The sequence below is a fragment of the Haemorhous mexicanus genome, chromosome 13, assembly GCF_027477595.1.
Source record: "Haemorhous mexicanus isolate bHaeMex1 chromosome 13, bHaeMex1.pri, whole genome shotgun sequence".
In the NCBI taxonomy this organism is placed as follows: Eukaryota; Metazoa; Chordata; class Aves; order Passeriformes; family Fringillidae; genus Haemorhous; species Haemorhous mexicanus.
The window spans coordinates 14,066,404-14,082,378 of record NC_082353.1 but is presented as its reverse complement, the minus strand read 5'-3'; the positions used below and the strand labels follow the sequence as shown (position 1 = coordinate 14,082,378).

Here is a 15,975-nt window from a genome sequence, read left to right as displayed (position 1 = left end):
AGTGATAGCTATTTTCAGATACTACAGCCTGATACATTGAAAGGAAACTTAACTGGAGCCATTTCTTTTTGTCTTGCCTGTCCTTGTTTGTGCACTGGAGCAGTTATTCCCTGCTTTGTGGGCAGCTGGGCTCTAGCTGTTGGAAGGGGAGAAACATCAGAGATGGGTGGAATAAGCAGCAGCTCTTTTCAAAAGCCACTGTGCTCCTCCCAGGAATAATCCCAGCTCATGAGTCAGAGATTTAAGCCTTGCCTAGGTGCAGCTCATGGCAATTAGTGCCACAGCAGGGTGGCCTCACCTCAGTGTGGAGCTTTAGATGTGTAGGGGTAAGGGAAATACATCAAGGAGTTTCTGTTTGATGTGAAGAGTCCTGGCAAGAGCAGCGCTCGAGACAGGTGTCACAGGGCCTTCAATTAACAGATGGAAATAGCAGAAGAAGAAGACAGTGCTCCTGAGCAAAAATGGTTTGAGAACTGTGGAAAGAGCTGCAGGATTGTTTCCTCCAGGCTTGTAAACCCTCAGTTTCCCAGTGCTGAGCCAAGGCTGGTGAGGAGGGTTATGTGATGGGCTTGGGAGGTGAGCCAAAATGCATTGGCTCGCTGTGTGATTTCAGCCTCAGGAATAAGGCAAGGCTCTCCAGTTTGGAAGTAACTGAAATTGAAGAAACAGCTATGAAAGCACAAAACTTGTGGGAATGCATAACCAGTATTAGTGTTTGCACTCAGGTGTCTCCTAGGGAATAAATTTCTATGTTAGTTGACACATACTTGTTTTAACTGAAGTCTTTACATTTAAAGATAATGTGTTAATGTACATGGATATCATAAAATCTTCCTTGTTTTTCCTAACAACCCTTACTAGGTGCACAATTATAGGGAGTAGTTTACCTTATTTGTCAGGTTTTGAGTGTAGGATACCCAAAAGTGCAGCCTCTTTGCAACAGTAAAAAGATGGTTGGTGTTTTAATGTCCCATCAAGTATTGTGAGAAGTCTTGTTCTATCTTACCTCTGCTTTATTAGAGCATAGGCTATGTGTGCAGTTGCAGTATTTTTACAGCAGGAGAGAGATGAGATAGACACTGAGGGTGAAGATAGTGGATTCCTTCAGAAGTTACTATAGACTGAGCTGCTCTGTAAAAATAGCTGATTTTTTTCTGCTGTCTCAGTTTATTTAAACATACCTCAGAGAATGACTGTATAGGTTTTGTACACTGCTTGCCCTAAAGAGTATATACTAGAAGTAGCTGACTGAGTATTTGTGAATTATTTATGCTGTGGTCATAAAGATAGTGCTCAGTAGCCAGCAAAAATTTTTAGTCTTCTATATTCCAGGTTTATTGCTACAGAGCATCTTAATTAAATGCACAATACTTTATTAGAGTTAACTCCAGTGCTCTGTTTTTAAAATAACTGGAGTAAAAAATTCATTTTATATGCCATTTACCAGTTATGTTGTGGGACTAAATGGTGTGAATCAAGATTGGTCTAAGAAAGCACTTTGGAAGGAGCAGGAAAGCTATGATGAGTAGAGAGCTCCCATGTTTATTCAAATTCAAAACTCTAATCTTGTGCCAGTGTTGTCTGCAGAATCCAGTTGGTTTTAAGGGAGCTAAAGCAAAGAAAATGGGGGCAGTAGAAATTATGTTTGAGTATATCCATGTGTTTAGGTCCTATTTCCATTAGCTTCTTGTGTTTCAGCTTACAGTTGGTTTGATTTGTATTTGTCCCTGTGATTAGAGAAATAAAACAATACCCAACATTTAGAAGTGGTTATTTAGGAATTAATTTAGGAAGGTGCTCACTCCTTCTCATTGCATGAGTGTGCACTAAGTTTGGAGTGTTATTCTCCTTTTGTCATAAAGCAGTGGAATGGTGAAGGTAGGAGTTGAACAGATGCCTGAGCCACATCATTGCTCATTTTTCTTGGATGTTTTACAAGAGTCCTTCTTGCTTGTCAGTGGCCTTCTTGCTTTCACTCAATATGAAAGAATTAATGCTTGTAGGGGCTAAGTTATTCTATTACATCAGCATGCCTGTGGCACAAGTTCCTGCTTGAATTTCAGTGCACATTTAATGAAAACTATTTCCTGCTTCCCTGCTATCTAGGGAAATAAAAAACCAAATAACCAAACAAAAAAAAAAAAAAAAAAAAAAAAAAAAACAAAAAAACCCCCAGTCAGGCAGAAGCAACTGTTCCAAATGTGTTTGTTGTTTATACATAAAACTGCTAGTGCATGTGCTAGACAAATGAGCAGTCTATCATAAGCCAAACACCAAAATCAGTATCCTGGGTTATTGTGGTGGAGAAAAGTTGTTATAAATACAGTTGAGTCCTCAGTACAAGAGAAGACAAAGGAGGTTTTACTTTTTAGTTCCTTAAAAACATAAATAGATCTGCAAACACAGATTGCCTATTTTTTGCCTGGGGCAAAAGGAACTTCCTGGTAAGGGTGAAGCTGGGGGATTTGGGGGGGAAAGGAGGGGTGTGGATGTACTGTTTGAGAGCACTTGGCTTACTCTGAGTCCTGAGCAGTTTTACTTTAGTCAGAGAAGGTGTTTCCCACTTTGAAACATGACAACTTCAGGAGCCTGCTTGAGGCAGATGAGCAAAAGGGGACTTAAGGCTATATTTCAAAAAGGAAAAAATATTAGACAAACTAGTATTGTTTGGATTAAAAAAAAGTCATCCAGCTGTCACCCCAAAGCCACTCAGTGCAGATTAGCATAATTCAGTTAGTTTAAAATGTAGTCTCATTACAATTTGTACTGGAGAATGCCATGAAATACCATTTACCTTTACCTACCCTGTTTTTTCAGGGCAAACTTGCAGTGGGTTCACTAGTCAGCAGTGTGTAGATCCCTGCTTTTGTCATGGATGCTTGAGCTCTCCAGTGATACTCAATATCCTTGTCAGGACTTGGTTGAACTGTGAGCACAGCTCTCAGTGTTTGATAACAGATCACTGATTGTCACAGGACAGTAATCAAGAACCAGTTGCAGTGATTTCATGCTTTGGTATAATTAAGTTACTGCAGGGCAAATGATCATCCTCAGAAGTGCCTAGAAATTGCTTCTACTTGATCCATTTATTATTGATATGAAAAGAGGAGCTGGTACATCACTGGATTAGTGCTGCAGTCCCAGAGTCCATCGAGCCTGTAGGAGTGTGATATTTGCTCATAACATCCAAAATTGCCTGTAAGAGGGCATTTTCAAGAGTCAAAGGTTCATTCTGTGATTCCACTATCAGCTTATATTGGTTAACACTGGGTTTTCTCCATGGCATAATCAAATGACTCTGGTGTTGTGGTAAAAGTAATAATGATATAAAACTCTGGTGGAGTCCTTGATTAAATTTCTCTGTCAGCCGTTTAAATTGTTTTGAGAGTGAACACAAATTCCACATTTGTGGAATTACTCGTCTGCTCCTGTGACAGTGTGCTGGGACATGGGCCAGAAAAATTGGTCTCTTTTTTGCAGCTTCATAAGCCAGAGTACAACCCAGTTTTGGCTCTTAGCTCCATGAAAATGTGAAGTGAAATAGAGTGTGGTGTACCATAACTTGACTTGCATAGCACTTGTAGGCCTGGAGAGGAGGAAGGTAAAGAAGGAGGAAATCTCATGATTTAAAGAGTCAGTGTCAGTAAAACAGTGAAGAATTTTAGACCTGTGTTTGTGTGAATTCAAGGAAACTGGAGAAGCTGTCACAGGGACACTTTTTGTGTGCCAAGGTTTCCTGTGAATCCTGAAATCTGATTTTTCTCATTTGACAGTTGTTACAGTTAACTCAAAAAATCCTTAATCTAATGCCTTCCTCTCAATTTCATGTTGGCATTTAGACTGAAAATCTGCTGTAATTTCTCTGATATTTGGCTGACATGCTGGAGTGGTACTTGCTGAAGCACAATGCAAAATGCAGTGTTTTACTCAGATATTGTAAATTTCTTGCAATAATCATTATTGACTAAGTTGATAGTGTTGATTTACTTTAATGTTAAAGTCACACAACATAAAATCATACTCAATATATGAAATCTGCTGTGTGACTTACCTAACTGAGGATTTTTGTTTTCCTTTCTACCCCCAAAATTAGATTTTTAGATTCATACAGGATTAAATAGCCACTTATTTCTGAAAATATAAATGGATATCTTATGGAAATGTATAATGATGCTAGAAAGTACCTATCTGTGGTACTTAACAAGTGATCTAAATTTCTCTGGATTATTAAACTTAGAGATAATGCATTTTGTCCAAAGTGGGGCATGATTTGTGTTATTCCTGATGTATGTTTGTGTCTTGAAAATGATTTATTTAATTGGTGTTTGCTGGACAAGGGAGTGCCCAGTTTCAGACTCAGTCCCCTTGTGAGAATGCAGGAGCTGGTTACCTCATTTTCCTGGCCTTGTAAATTTATGTACTTTGTGTGTTGTAAGGAAGAACTCGCCCATCAGTCCCTGCCTTAGTATAGCAGCAGTTAAACTCCAAGTCTCACAGTGTATGGAGTGGGGTTTGTGCCACCAAAGTAATCTGCATAGCCAGTTTCTGAAAACTAATTTATTGCTGTTGCTGTATGCAGGCTGCTCTCTATGCTTTCCTGTTTAGGTAAGGGGTAAAGGGACAGCAAATATCATAAAAATTCAAACTGAAAATACAAGGTGAGATTGATTTCATGGATTCAGTAAGCCTGGCAAAAGGACTGGCCTTGCTAATGAATATGTATTTGGCACTTTTGAGGACTGGCAGCTTTGGCTGTGAACATTGCAGGGCTTCAGCTGTGACACCCTGGAGTCCCTGCAGCAGCATTCCACTGACACTCTGCACTGAGCAAGGAAGGAGTAAAAATAGCAGGGGTAAACTTTCCAGCTCTATGGCTCAAAGATGGAGCCCTGTGGGGAGCAGGGATTCAGTGTCTTAGGCTCATAATTAAAGATACTTTGAGATAATAAATGGTTTGCACATAGTGCTGTCATCCAGAAAGTCTGAGGTACTTTGCATGGCAGTGGATGCCATCATCGCTGTTGTATGAGGAAACTGAGGAGGGACATGGCTGAACCACAGCCATACAGCCAAGCAGGGGAACTAGAAGTAGTGTCTCATCCTCCTTTGCTGTGCTCTCTGTCAGCAGTATTCCCAGTCTTCTGTATCCCACTGCTGAGGTCTCTTATTACTCTGGAATAAGTAGAAGAGTCTGGGGTGTGGATTTTTAATAACCAGCTTCTGCGCACGTAGTTCATGCTAGCATGGGGAGACCAGAAATGCTGGTAAACCTCATTTGTATTTACTGAGGCAGAAACACAGGGGGAAAAAAAACCAAACGCCAAACTAATGTTATTATAGACTGTGGGGTGTTTGGGGGCCTTAGCTAGACGTGTACTGAAGCTCTAGGTACGAGGGAGCTTACTGCTTGTGAAGGTTACTAGAATGTGTAAGCCATACCATGTACTTGTGGGTTATTGAGACCTGGATAGACTGGAGAACTTTGAGCTTTGCCACCTGTGTTAGTGGGTAAGGGGAAGCAGAAATGCTTGCATCATTTATACAGCAGTATCTGCAGTTCTCAGTAATGGAGTTCCCTTCTGGAAAAAAAGCATTCCTGCCCTTTTTTCTTCTCTTTTTTCCCCCTTTGTCAAAGCAGGGTTTTGCATATGTCCATGGTAACTGAGTTGTTTCCTGCTTTGGCTTTGCTGAAGGCTGGTTTCCACATTGCTGTGGTCCCCTGCTTGTTTAGAACTCTCTGATGGGGCTCCACAGGAGAAGTGCCCAAGCATATCCAGAAATTTTCCTTGGCTCTCCTGCTCCCTCGGATGAAGCTCTGTTTCCACAGAGACCAAAGCTTGTGTGTTTCAAGGAAGTTATTTTTAGGGGCTGCTGTTTAGCTGGTGGAAATACTTTCTTCCTTAATAGGAGAGCAGACTGTAACAAGATTCCTCCTTTTCCAGAGTGTCTTTTGCCTTTTTCTACCATATTCTTTCCCTTTTTATGTGTCACCCAGTTTCCCTTTCATTGCTGCCTTCTTCCCCATGTCTGCTCTTCCCCTCTTCTCTTTCACTTTCTGTATCACTGCTCCTGTTGTGCAAGGATCTAACACAAGGAAGTTTGCAGAGAGTGAGGGAGGGACCCAGCCTCTGCTTTGAGAACATTGTGTTTCAAAGATAAAGCCCCTAGGTGGGTTAGTACCTGGGCTTGCTGAGTCACCACTGAGCAGTGTTTGTGAGAACATAGATGATCATGGAGCCAAGCCCTGGCCCTCAGCTCTGAGGACCTTGCACAGCTCAATTATTCATGGCCTTCGCTCATGAGTTGTCCTGTGTCCTTTGGCCTCAGGATAAATAAATATTACATGTAGCTGTTTCTGCTGATGTTTGTGGTAAGCTCCATGTCTCGCTTGCTGAGTGCTTGATGACTTAATGGTAAAGGGGTTTAAAAGATAAATCTGTTACAGTAACTCTTCTGTCTTGAAAAGGGGAACTGTCCCCAAATAAAACAGCCCCAGAGATTCTTTTAGTTGTCAGTCAGTAGGAATGTAAAGCAGAAAAGGCATTTGCTCTAATGATAGACTAAGAGTGCACTAACTCAGTGACCTAATACCCTTTTACAATTATTCATTTTGTCCAGATTGTCACATTTCCTTTCTGTGGAGTTGGATACTGAATAGTTGTAGTGACGAAGGGCTTCTTTAAGTTCAGACATATCTCTGGGCTTTTTAAATGATGCTGTAGACTGTATCTGATTTTACCTGGCATACTATGAAACAGCTTTTTCTCTGGAGTACCTATTGCCACAACAGCAATTTAATCCCCTTACAATATGAGATGTTTTAAGAAACAACATCAAAAGGAGTGAGTCTAAAGCTGATCAGTGTTGGAGAAAATTACCATACTAAGGCAATTGGATGTGTTGAATTCTCTTGCCACCCTATGCTGTCCTGTTACCCTGTGATTCATTCAAACCTCTGTTTCCACATTCTGTTTATATTGTAAACCTTTTAGAAAGGAAACTTCACATTTATCATGATACTGCAGTTTAGGACGGCATTGCAAAACCTACCAGCATTAATATCATTCCATGCCCACTGAAATGCCATGTAGGTGATCATGTTCCAGTCCTGTTGTCTTGTGTATCCCTGATGCTGTTGCATTTCTGCCTGTCTTTAATATGATGCAACAGCTGGCAGATGGGCTGGATGCATGTGGTGCCTTTGGGGTGCATGCCTCCAGCCCTCCCCACCCAGCAGCTGGAACGAAGTCTGTGATGCCAGGATTTTGTTCCAAGGTCCTATTAACTGAGTTAGCCAGGCCCTGCTGTGTGCTGGACCATGTCTAACACTATGGGAGAAAACAATCTGCTAAAAAAGCTGCACAACATCTCTTTAAAAACATCAGCCTGTGGCTGTGGTGACAGACTGCCAGCATCAGCTACTGCTTGGTTACCAAGAGGATAAAATTTTACTCCTGAGAGATATTTTTATACAGTTGCTTATTCATATAACAGTAGATGCCAAAAGCACCCTTATGCTCAGCAGTATAAAAATATTAAGAAAACTTCAGTTTCACAGAGGCTACAATCCAGTCTAGTTATACTTCATCATGAAACAAGGCAGTCCTGACAGCCTGTAATTGGACAATTAGTACCGGATTATTCTTAATTTTAATTATTAATTGATCTTTTTTCTGCTGTCATTTTAATTTTCTCTTTTGGCACATACCAAATCATTTAGCTGCTTGAAAGTTGAGTATCCTCCAGGCCTGCTGTGCACCTTGTAAGCAGCTTTGTAAGGAAATTGAAACCTTCCAGGTGTACATGGAGTATAGCCTGAACTGCAGGGTTTGCATTTCATTGTCACTGCAGTGACCACAGCACTGTAGATGGTGTAGACTGTCAAAAAGACATGTTTTACACAAGTTATTTTCTACTAGAAATGTGTTCTCTTCTGCATTCAATGGATGTGAAATATGTTGTGTTTTGGTTTTTTTTGTTTTGTTTTGTTTTGTTTTAAAGGGATCTTTCTTTTCTCTGCAGGTATGGTGTCAGTCCTGAGAACATTATCCTGTATGGCCAGAGCATTGGTACTGTCCCCACAGTAGACCTGGCATCTCGGTACGAGTGTGCAGCTGTGATCCTCCATTCTCCCCTGATGTCTGGCTTAAGGGTGGCTTTTCCTGACACCAGGAAAACCTATTGCTTTGATGCTTTCCCAAGGTATGTATCTCTGCTGCAAGGGGAGTTCTGTACTCAGCATGGTGTTTAAAAGGGACTGGTGGTGTAAGCAGATACTGAGACTTGAATTTGACCCTCCCTGGGGAGGATCTTGTAGGATCCTGATTTTTTGACCAAAACAAAGTCCATGTCCCATCTTTTAGAAGATATTAAGCTTGTTTTAAGAAGCTAGAGAATTATATACAACTGGTTTTAAGATAAAACATTTGTTTTTATAGTCTAGTTTTCACAGGAAAAACAATTGCAACAGACCTGGAGTACTCAAATATTTGGGAATAGTAGAGGTCATGGAAGCAGCAGATATTCTAGGAATCTTTTGGAACTTCTCATTTGATCCAGTGTAAGTTATGGAAGAATATGAGGGGAGAAGCCAGTGTCTCTATAGCAGGGCAGGGGGAAGCACAAGTAAAAAGCTTAGTGGTGCATGGAAGGGAGAAGATAAAACAGACACTCACTGAACTCTTGGTCAAAACTTGGCTTTACTTCAGAAAGTCATGCTTGTGATAAGCATAGTAAGGAATATTCATAGCATTTCTTATTTTTGTTTTATTTTGGTTACAACAGATTAAAATTAGCAGCTGTGGGAGGCCATAGGTAAAAATCCATAAGCCAGAACAGCTAGAAGGAATGGTGATGAAGTAATAGTGGCTCTCACAGTTCCCATGTTTAGAATCCTTCCAAACATATTATTAGTTAATTAATTAACTTGTTGGAGGTGCAGACTGAATTTGAAGCACTTATACTCCAGCTCATTCATCATCCTCAAACCTGAAATCCAATATTTACAAATGCTTCTGCAAGAGAGGAAAAAACAAAGCCTTAAACATAGCTCTGATTACAGAAGTAACAGTGATTAGCTGTTACAAGCCAAATCAAATAACAGCTTTAAAAAGAAAAGTGGGAAGGGGAACAGGGACAGCAGATGTGCTGTAGCACTTGAGTATTTTGTTCTTGCCCTACTGAGCTGTTCATTGCTGTCAGTCTGACTTCCCTGGTACTGGGAGCAGTGAAAATAAACAGCAGTGCTCTTTATGAATGTGTGCAGCTCAACTGTCTGTCTTCACAGTGGGAAACAAAATAGTTCTGTGTGCACCTACAGTGAGTTGCTATTATGTGCATTTTATGTTGGGACTTCATGAGAATTTGGTCTCTGTAGATTTTTCTAGCTGCAGAGCTGTGTGGTTGAGAATACTAAGTAAGGCTAATGTGCAGTTTAAATACTGCTTTATGAGTTGCTGACTTGGCAATGGGATGCCTTCCAATTTTCTGCAAAATATAAATATTATATGGCTTAATGGTCTGTGAATATATGTGAAAAAAATTGTTTCATTATATGAATACTGAAGTGAAAGGGGTTTCCTACAATAAATGAGAACCTAGTGTCTAGCCACAAAAATTATGAACAATTCTGTAGCTGTTTTAGATGATAGATCTATTATACCAGACCTTTCATGGGCTTAAAACTTCAGTTTATACAGCATATTGATTGTAAAGTATTTACATTAGCTATGATACTAATTTTGGGATGAAAATTATGGGGAAAACAAAATCTGCATTATTTTGATACCTCTTTTATGTTGGGATTTTTTTTTTAAATTCAGTATAGTTGCACACATCTCAAGTTTCACACAGGAAAAGTGAAATAAAGCTGCATTTTAATTTTAAATAGTACCTTAAATGGCATGAAACCTGGGGGTTTTTTTGACAGCTGTAGAGACAGACACAGAAATGTGTTTACACTCAGCTGTTCACTGGAGTACTAATTGCAGTTCTCTAGAATGCTAGATGCTGAGGTTTGAAAGTGTGAGGCTTAGTGCTTCAGTTTACATCTTTTTAGTTAACTTTAAATTTTCATAAAACTTTTTTGAACCTGTTTTTAAGTCAGGGTATGGTTGCATCTGTATTTTTAAAATAATTTTAAGCAGTCTTGATCATTTTGTGAGATCAATGGTCATTCCAAAATTACATGCCTTCTTGTTCTTCAGGAGCAGGAAAATCCGAACACCTTTTATTTGCTGCCATAAAGAAATACATTTGTCCTCCCATAAAATTAAGTAGTACCAGCACTTATTTCTCCACATTCCTCCATTTCTTGATGGAAGTGGAGCAGGTAGGAAGCTGAGAGTTCATTAGCACGTGGTGTCTCTACACAGATTTGGAATCATTGGTAATTATCAGCATGAAATGGCTAGCTGGAAATAAAAGCTGGGGCCTGTGTAAGGAGAGTCAGAGAAAGCTGCTCCTCACTGCTTGCAAGTTCATGTGCTACCAGGATGCTTCGTAATTGGGGTTTTCTGGCCTGACCTCTTCAGTGGGAAGGTGCCTTTGTCACTCTTCCCTCCCCTCAGAACCCATTTTCCTGTGACAGGTAGTCTCAAGCGATATTGGTCTGCTAAAGGTAGCTGGACAAAAGGAAAAATGTTACTCTAAAGCCACTTTGCAGTCACAGCTGGCAAAGAGGCTGGTTACAGAAAGGAAAATCCTGTGTGATTTCTGTGGTTTGCAGTTAAATATCCCTGTGTAATGCTCTTCTCCCACAGTTTTCTATTTCATTGTTTGAACTGAAACAATCAATAGAACAGATTATTTTCCTTTAGCTGAATCTGCCTAATTTGGGGGTTCAAAGACAGGTTTAAGCTCCATGAGCCAAAGCCTTTTTTTTGTTGTTGTTAATGAAATCTTATGACTGGAATGTATTTAATTAGTTCTTAAGCTGTTAAATTGGAAGGTGATAATGTGTCATGTGAGAAGAGTCCATGCTTCCAGAATGTCCCATGGAATCTTATTACCTCACAGTGCTTTGTGTGATAGATACAGTAACTCTTTCAGTGGGGGATTTTTGGGTGCCAAATTTTATTTGCATGCTGCCCACTCAAACTTGTTGCTGTTAGCACTGGTGGGATGGTGGTGGTGGCAGTGCAAGCTCCTTTTTCACACCTGTGTTTTGGGAATGAGCCTTGTCCCATTTCACTTGTGCACAACTCCAGTGGTCTGCAACCATTTAAAAACATGCCATGGTAACTGGGTTGTGTGTCAAAATTGAGCTTGCTTTCTCTAATGATGTGAAACTGAAAGCCCCAAACTGAGCTGTGTCTTTCTTTTCCTTCCCCCAGCATTGACAAGATCTCTAAAGTGACCTCTCCTGTGCTGGTCATCCACGGTACTGAAGATGAGGTGATCGATTTCTCCCATGGCCTGGCCATGTACGAGCGATGTCCACGAGCAGTGGAGCCCCTCTGGGTGGAAGGGGCTGGGCATAATGACATAGAGCTTTATGCACAGTACTTAGAGAGACTAAAACAGTTCATATCTCATGAACTTCCCAACTCCTGAAGAAGCCTACCTGATTTTACCTCAGTTACTGTGAACGGAAGAAATTACCTGGTTTTGCACATGCTTTAACTGGATAGCTGTAATAGCTTTATACTATGAAGAAATACCCTGTCTTGAGGGTGTTCTAATCAAACATCTGATGAAATTTGTCTTTTCTATCTGGAAATGATTCTACTAATGCACACAAATATGGTCAACTACTGTAATTCCAACAATTTTTAGCTTCATTGCCCTGAAGGAAGTGGGAATCCTAGCTGCTTACGGGGACACTTTTTACCTAGTGCTGTATTAATCGAAGATCAGTTTTCTCTGTCTCACTTCAGATCATTTATAATTCTGTCCTACAAAGACTTTTCCCCCATTGTGTTCTCAGAGTGGAGAACACAACTGTTATGAGCTACAGCTTGTTCTGAACAATCATGGGTTCAATCTAAGGGAGTACTTTCTCTGTGGAGTTTCTAGCTGTGGTATTGTAACTGGAAAGTTATTGTGATGAAGTTCCCCATCCTCCCTTCTAGTGTTCTTTTGTTAACTTACTGATCTTCCCAAGTAAATTATTTAAATATACTTTTACCTGAAAATAAACAAACTACTATATGGGGCTAAACTCTGTAACGACCTCTCCATTAGTTGTATAAACATAACTGGAATATTCTTAAAGGATCTAGGGACAAAACTGCTTTTGTTTAAAAATAAATGTGTAAATTTACTACTAGAAAACTCATTTTAATATTCAGATTGTCTGAATAATAGCCATAACAGACATTTCCTTCTGTAAAGCATTCCTGTAGACTTTTTAAAAGTACTGTACATATTTGAATTTACATTGTGCATAGATTCTTAATTGGTAGTTTTAATTTAAGTCTAGTTACAATAAACTGCAAAATTCTGGTTTGTATATGATTGAATACATTTTGTTAAAATATGTTTTTATCCCTATATTATTTTGCTATTAAAGTTTTATAAAGTTTCCAGGACAAGAAAAAAAAATAGAATTTACACATTTATGTTTTGATGAATTATGTAACTAAATTTTCATTGAGCTGATCTTTTTAGTTTAGAAGTAATTTGATTCTTTGACACTGGAATCGCACAGATTATGCATCAGAAATGCAAAACACTTAAAAATTGTTACACTGCTAGGATAGGTCTAATTTTTCCAAATTTAAAGGCCTTAAATGTACTGTAAGCCTCAGATTGTTGTATAAATTGATTGCGATTGATTGCAGTTTGTGTCCTGTTGCTAGAGAGCAACACAGTGATTGTAATGGAATAAAGGATGCATGGATTAGAGCTTGCTCAAGTTTGGAATCTTATTTGGTGCATAATTTTCATACATGAGGAAAGTGTAAAAACATTACTTGATAGAGTAAGCTGGGTATGTAAATCAAATGTACAAGAGGTTATGTTTAAATGGTGTTCAGCTGGTTCTAAGAAATGAAAAATCATGATTCATTGCCTGGAAGAAATATTTGAACATAGTTCTTATGAATTCTTATAACAGGCCTGCAGTTAATTTGTGCATTGTCTTTGATTATTGCCTTGGCCCTATTACTGCAAAAGAGGAAAAACTTGTATTTTCACTTGCAGTGAAATGAGGACATGCATCCTGGGCCACATCACTGGGATCCTTGGACTGGATTTGGGCATCAGTGTTGTCTAGTTGTGACTTTTAACTGTCCCAAGCAGCAGGGACCCCAGCAGTTCTCTTGGTGACTTTGCCAGCCAGAATTGTCAGGTTTTGCCTAATTGCCACCTCCAGCTCAGCACTTCCCTCCTGTATTTTAAGTAAATATTCAGATACTTATCTGATTTTATATATATTTATTGTACCCTCATAAATCCACTGTGGTTTTCTTCCATTCCTATATGTATTGTTTCTGGGACTGTAGCCCTGTGGAAACCAAGCTGCTGTGTGTGGTACAGGTATTCAAGGTAATGTTGAAAGGGTCAGCCTGTCCCTGTAGTGACTTGGGGATTGTTACCTAATCAGCTCTGTTCTTTGGTACCCACATTGAACGTTGTGTTGCTCTGAAACCTCAGCCTGCAGTGTTTCTTCTCCTTGTGACTGAGTGTAGTTACCCTGTAACAAACTGCTATTTCTAAACTTTTCCCTATAAATTGATTTTTTGATTACTACTTTTCCAACTTCTGAAGTAATTTTGTGACTTGTCTTTGCTTTGTTTTTTGCCAGTATTCCTCTGTTAATGAGAACCCTGAATATTAATTCTATGTGGTTATTTATGTCCCATGGTCTCTGCAGTTGCAGGTGCAGCTCACGATGTCCTGGCTGAACATGGATTTCCACTTATACTATTTTTTATTTGCCTGAATTCCTTCTTAACTACTTCTCAGAGGGGCCTCAATCTTCTAGCTTCTGCATTGTCTGGTTTGGTTTGTGAAGTTCATCTGCATTAAATTAACACAGATGTTTTGCTCTTAATTAAAATGTTAATGACCTATCATTGATCCGCTGGCATGGATCTTCTTCCTTCTCTTTTAATTCAGTAATTTGTTTACCTGTTTATTCCCTTAAATAATTTTCTATGTAGCCCTATTCTCAGCCAATAGTTCTTAAATGAATTCTGATTTTTTTTTTCTTTTGTATGCTCTGCACAAAATAAATGCTACTAGTGAGCTGCTTTGTATTATAAACTTGTATCAAAGTTTCAAGTATTTCGAAACACTGCTGGTCAACCTTGGAACTATTAGTTGAAAAAGTGTGGCCAAGTCATGAAGATGCAATTTCATCCATGAGAGTGAATTTCAGGTCCTCATTATTTTAAAGAAAAAGATGGTTTGAAATTTTAAAAAAATATTTCAATTTTTAAACTGTAGGAAAGGGGATGATGTGAGGTTATGAAAAACAAATTTTGGGCTTAAAAAAATAGTCTGTTCCAGCAAACTGCTAACATGCTGTAATTTAAATGTATAATGTGGGCCTTTACAAGAACTTGTTATGCATATTTTAGAGCTATCAAGGTGTCACTGTAAAAATGGCTCTGTGTGCCTGGATAAATTATGCAACGGGTCTCCCAAAGGTGTGAGTGATCACTAACATGTTGTTGTTGATGGGGATGCTTTGTCCATTTTTCCTGTGTGACTGACCATTTTTGTTCATGTAGTGCAGCCACAGGTGATGTACAGCTTGTTTACAGAAAGGTAAGATGTGCTACATCTGTTTACTCTCAGTAGTTGTCTCGTGTTTGTACTTTGGAAAAGCCAGAGGAGAATATTTGTTACAGCTTCAAAGGTGTGGTTTTCCAAGGACTCTGATATGTATCCTTCTAAAATTTATGTAACTGTTACAAATTTAACTTGTGCTCACCTGGAGGCCTGTTACTTGTATTGCCTCTGCTGCGGTTTTGTTCCTCGTTCTTCCATGTCACTCCTGTAACTTGTGCCAGCTCTGCTCGGGGTGCTGACCCTGGAACTCTAAATACCCAAACCTGTATTTATGCTTAGCATTGTACACATCTATGAACTCTGTATTGCATTTGCTTTTTCTAAATGGTGCTAAACATAGAAGTAGAGACCCAATGTACTTGCTTCCTCTGGTTATTCATTCAGCCGGAAAACTTGATTGTTCTCACTTGGAAAACACTTTCTTCCCCAGGTCTATTCCTGTGAAGGCAAACTAATGATCTCAGTTAAGCCCATTTAACTCATTTCTCTATGTCCTTCTATGTGGAACTCTCCAAACATTTTTGCTGTGAAATTTAGCTCCAATGTAGTCGTTTGTACTTCAGCACTGGGTGAGGGTGGGGTGGCTCTTTGATGGTGGGCACTCCGCTGTTGGGAATGAGGTCAGGCACAGAAACTCCCTGCTGGATCTGTGTTGCTTTCCAGGTCCAGTGGTAATACTGAGGTCAGATGGGTGTGAATTTCAAAGCAGGAGGTTGCACTTGGGTCTCAGCTTGGGTACAACAGTAAAAAGCAGGAGCTAGTACTTGCAGCAGGAGAGCCCTGCTCCTTTAACTCTGCCGTTTTGCAGATGAGTTTCTGCAGTAATCAAATTAATTTTGCAGGAAGTGTAAGGGTAACATGCCTGCTGTTTTAAAAAAAAATGAAACTCCAAGAAGACCCCTACACCATTAGTAAGTGAATTATAAATTACCTTCTGGTTCCTGGAAGGGTAAAGGTGCTTTGGTCTGGGTTTCTTCGGGGGAGCGGAGGGCTGGGAGCGCCTCGCGTCGCTTTCTGGAGTAAAGCCGTGTGCTGGCTGTCCCTGCGGGCTGCGCTCGCCCTGCGTGGGACGGGGCTGCGCTTCCTTCGCTCCAGAGGCCGGAGCATCCCCGCTGTCCCGGGCCGTGCCCGCGGCGGCTGGGCCAGCCCCAGCCCTGGTTGTGTTCTGGGGGATCCCCTCGGCCCCTGGCTCCGCGCCCAGCAGCGTCCGGGCTGCGCTGCGCTCGGCGGGGCCGC

At 40.1% G+C, this 15,975-nt stretch overlaps 1 protein-coding gene and 1 long non-coding RNA gene across 2 annotated transcripts in view; one reads left to right on the top strand and one right to left on the bottom strand.

Annotated features, from left to right (window-relative positions):
• Window positions 1-12,846, top strand: part of ABHD17C (abhydrolase domain containing 17C, depalmitoylase) — a 27,839-nt gene extending 14,993 nt beyond the window's left edge. Inside the window, exons 2-3 of the mRNA XM_059858505.1 lie at window positions 8,023-8,202; window positions 11,334-12,846. Of these exons, the coding sequence (XP_059714488.1) occupies window positions 8,023-8,202; window positions 11,334-11,553 (400 nt within the window). The 3' untranslated portion in view covers window positions 11,554-12,846. The remainder of the gene's footprint in view (window positions 1-8,022; window positions 8,203-11,333) is intronic.
• Window positions 8,681-15,975, bottom strand: LOC132333425 (uncharacterized). Its single transcript, XR_009488158.1, has 2 exons — window positions 14,882-15,975; window positions 8,681-9,014 (listed from the first exon to the last, which is right to left on the bottom strand). It is a non-coding gene; the product is annotated as an uncharacterized LOC132333425 (long non-coding RNA).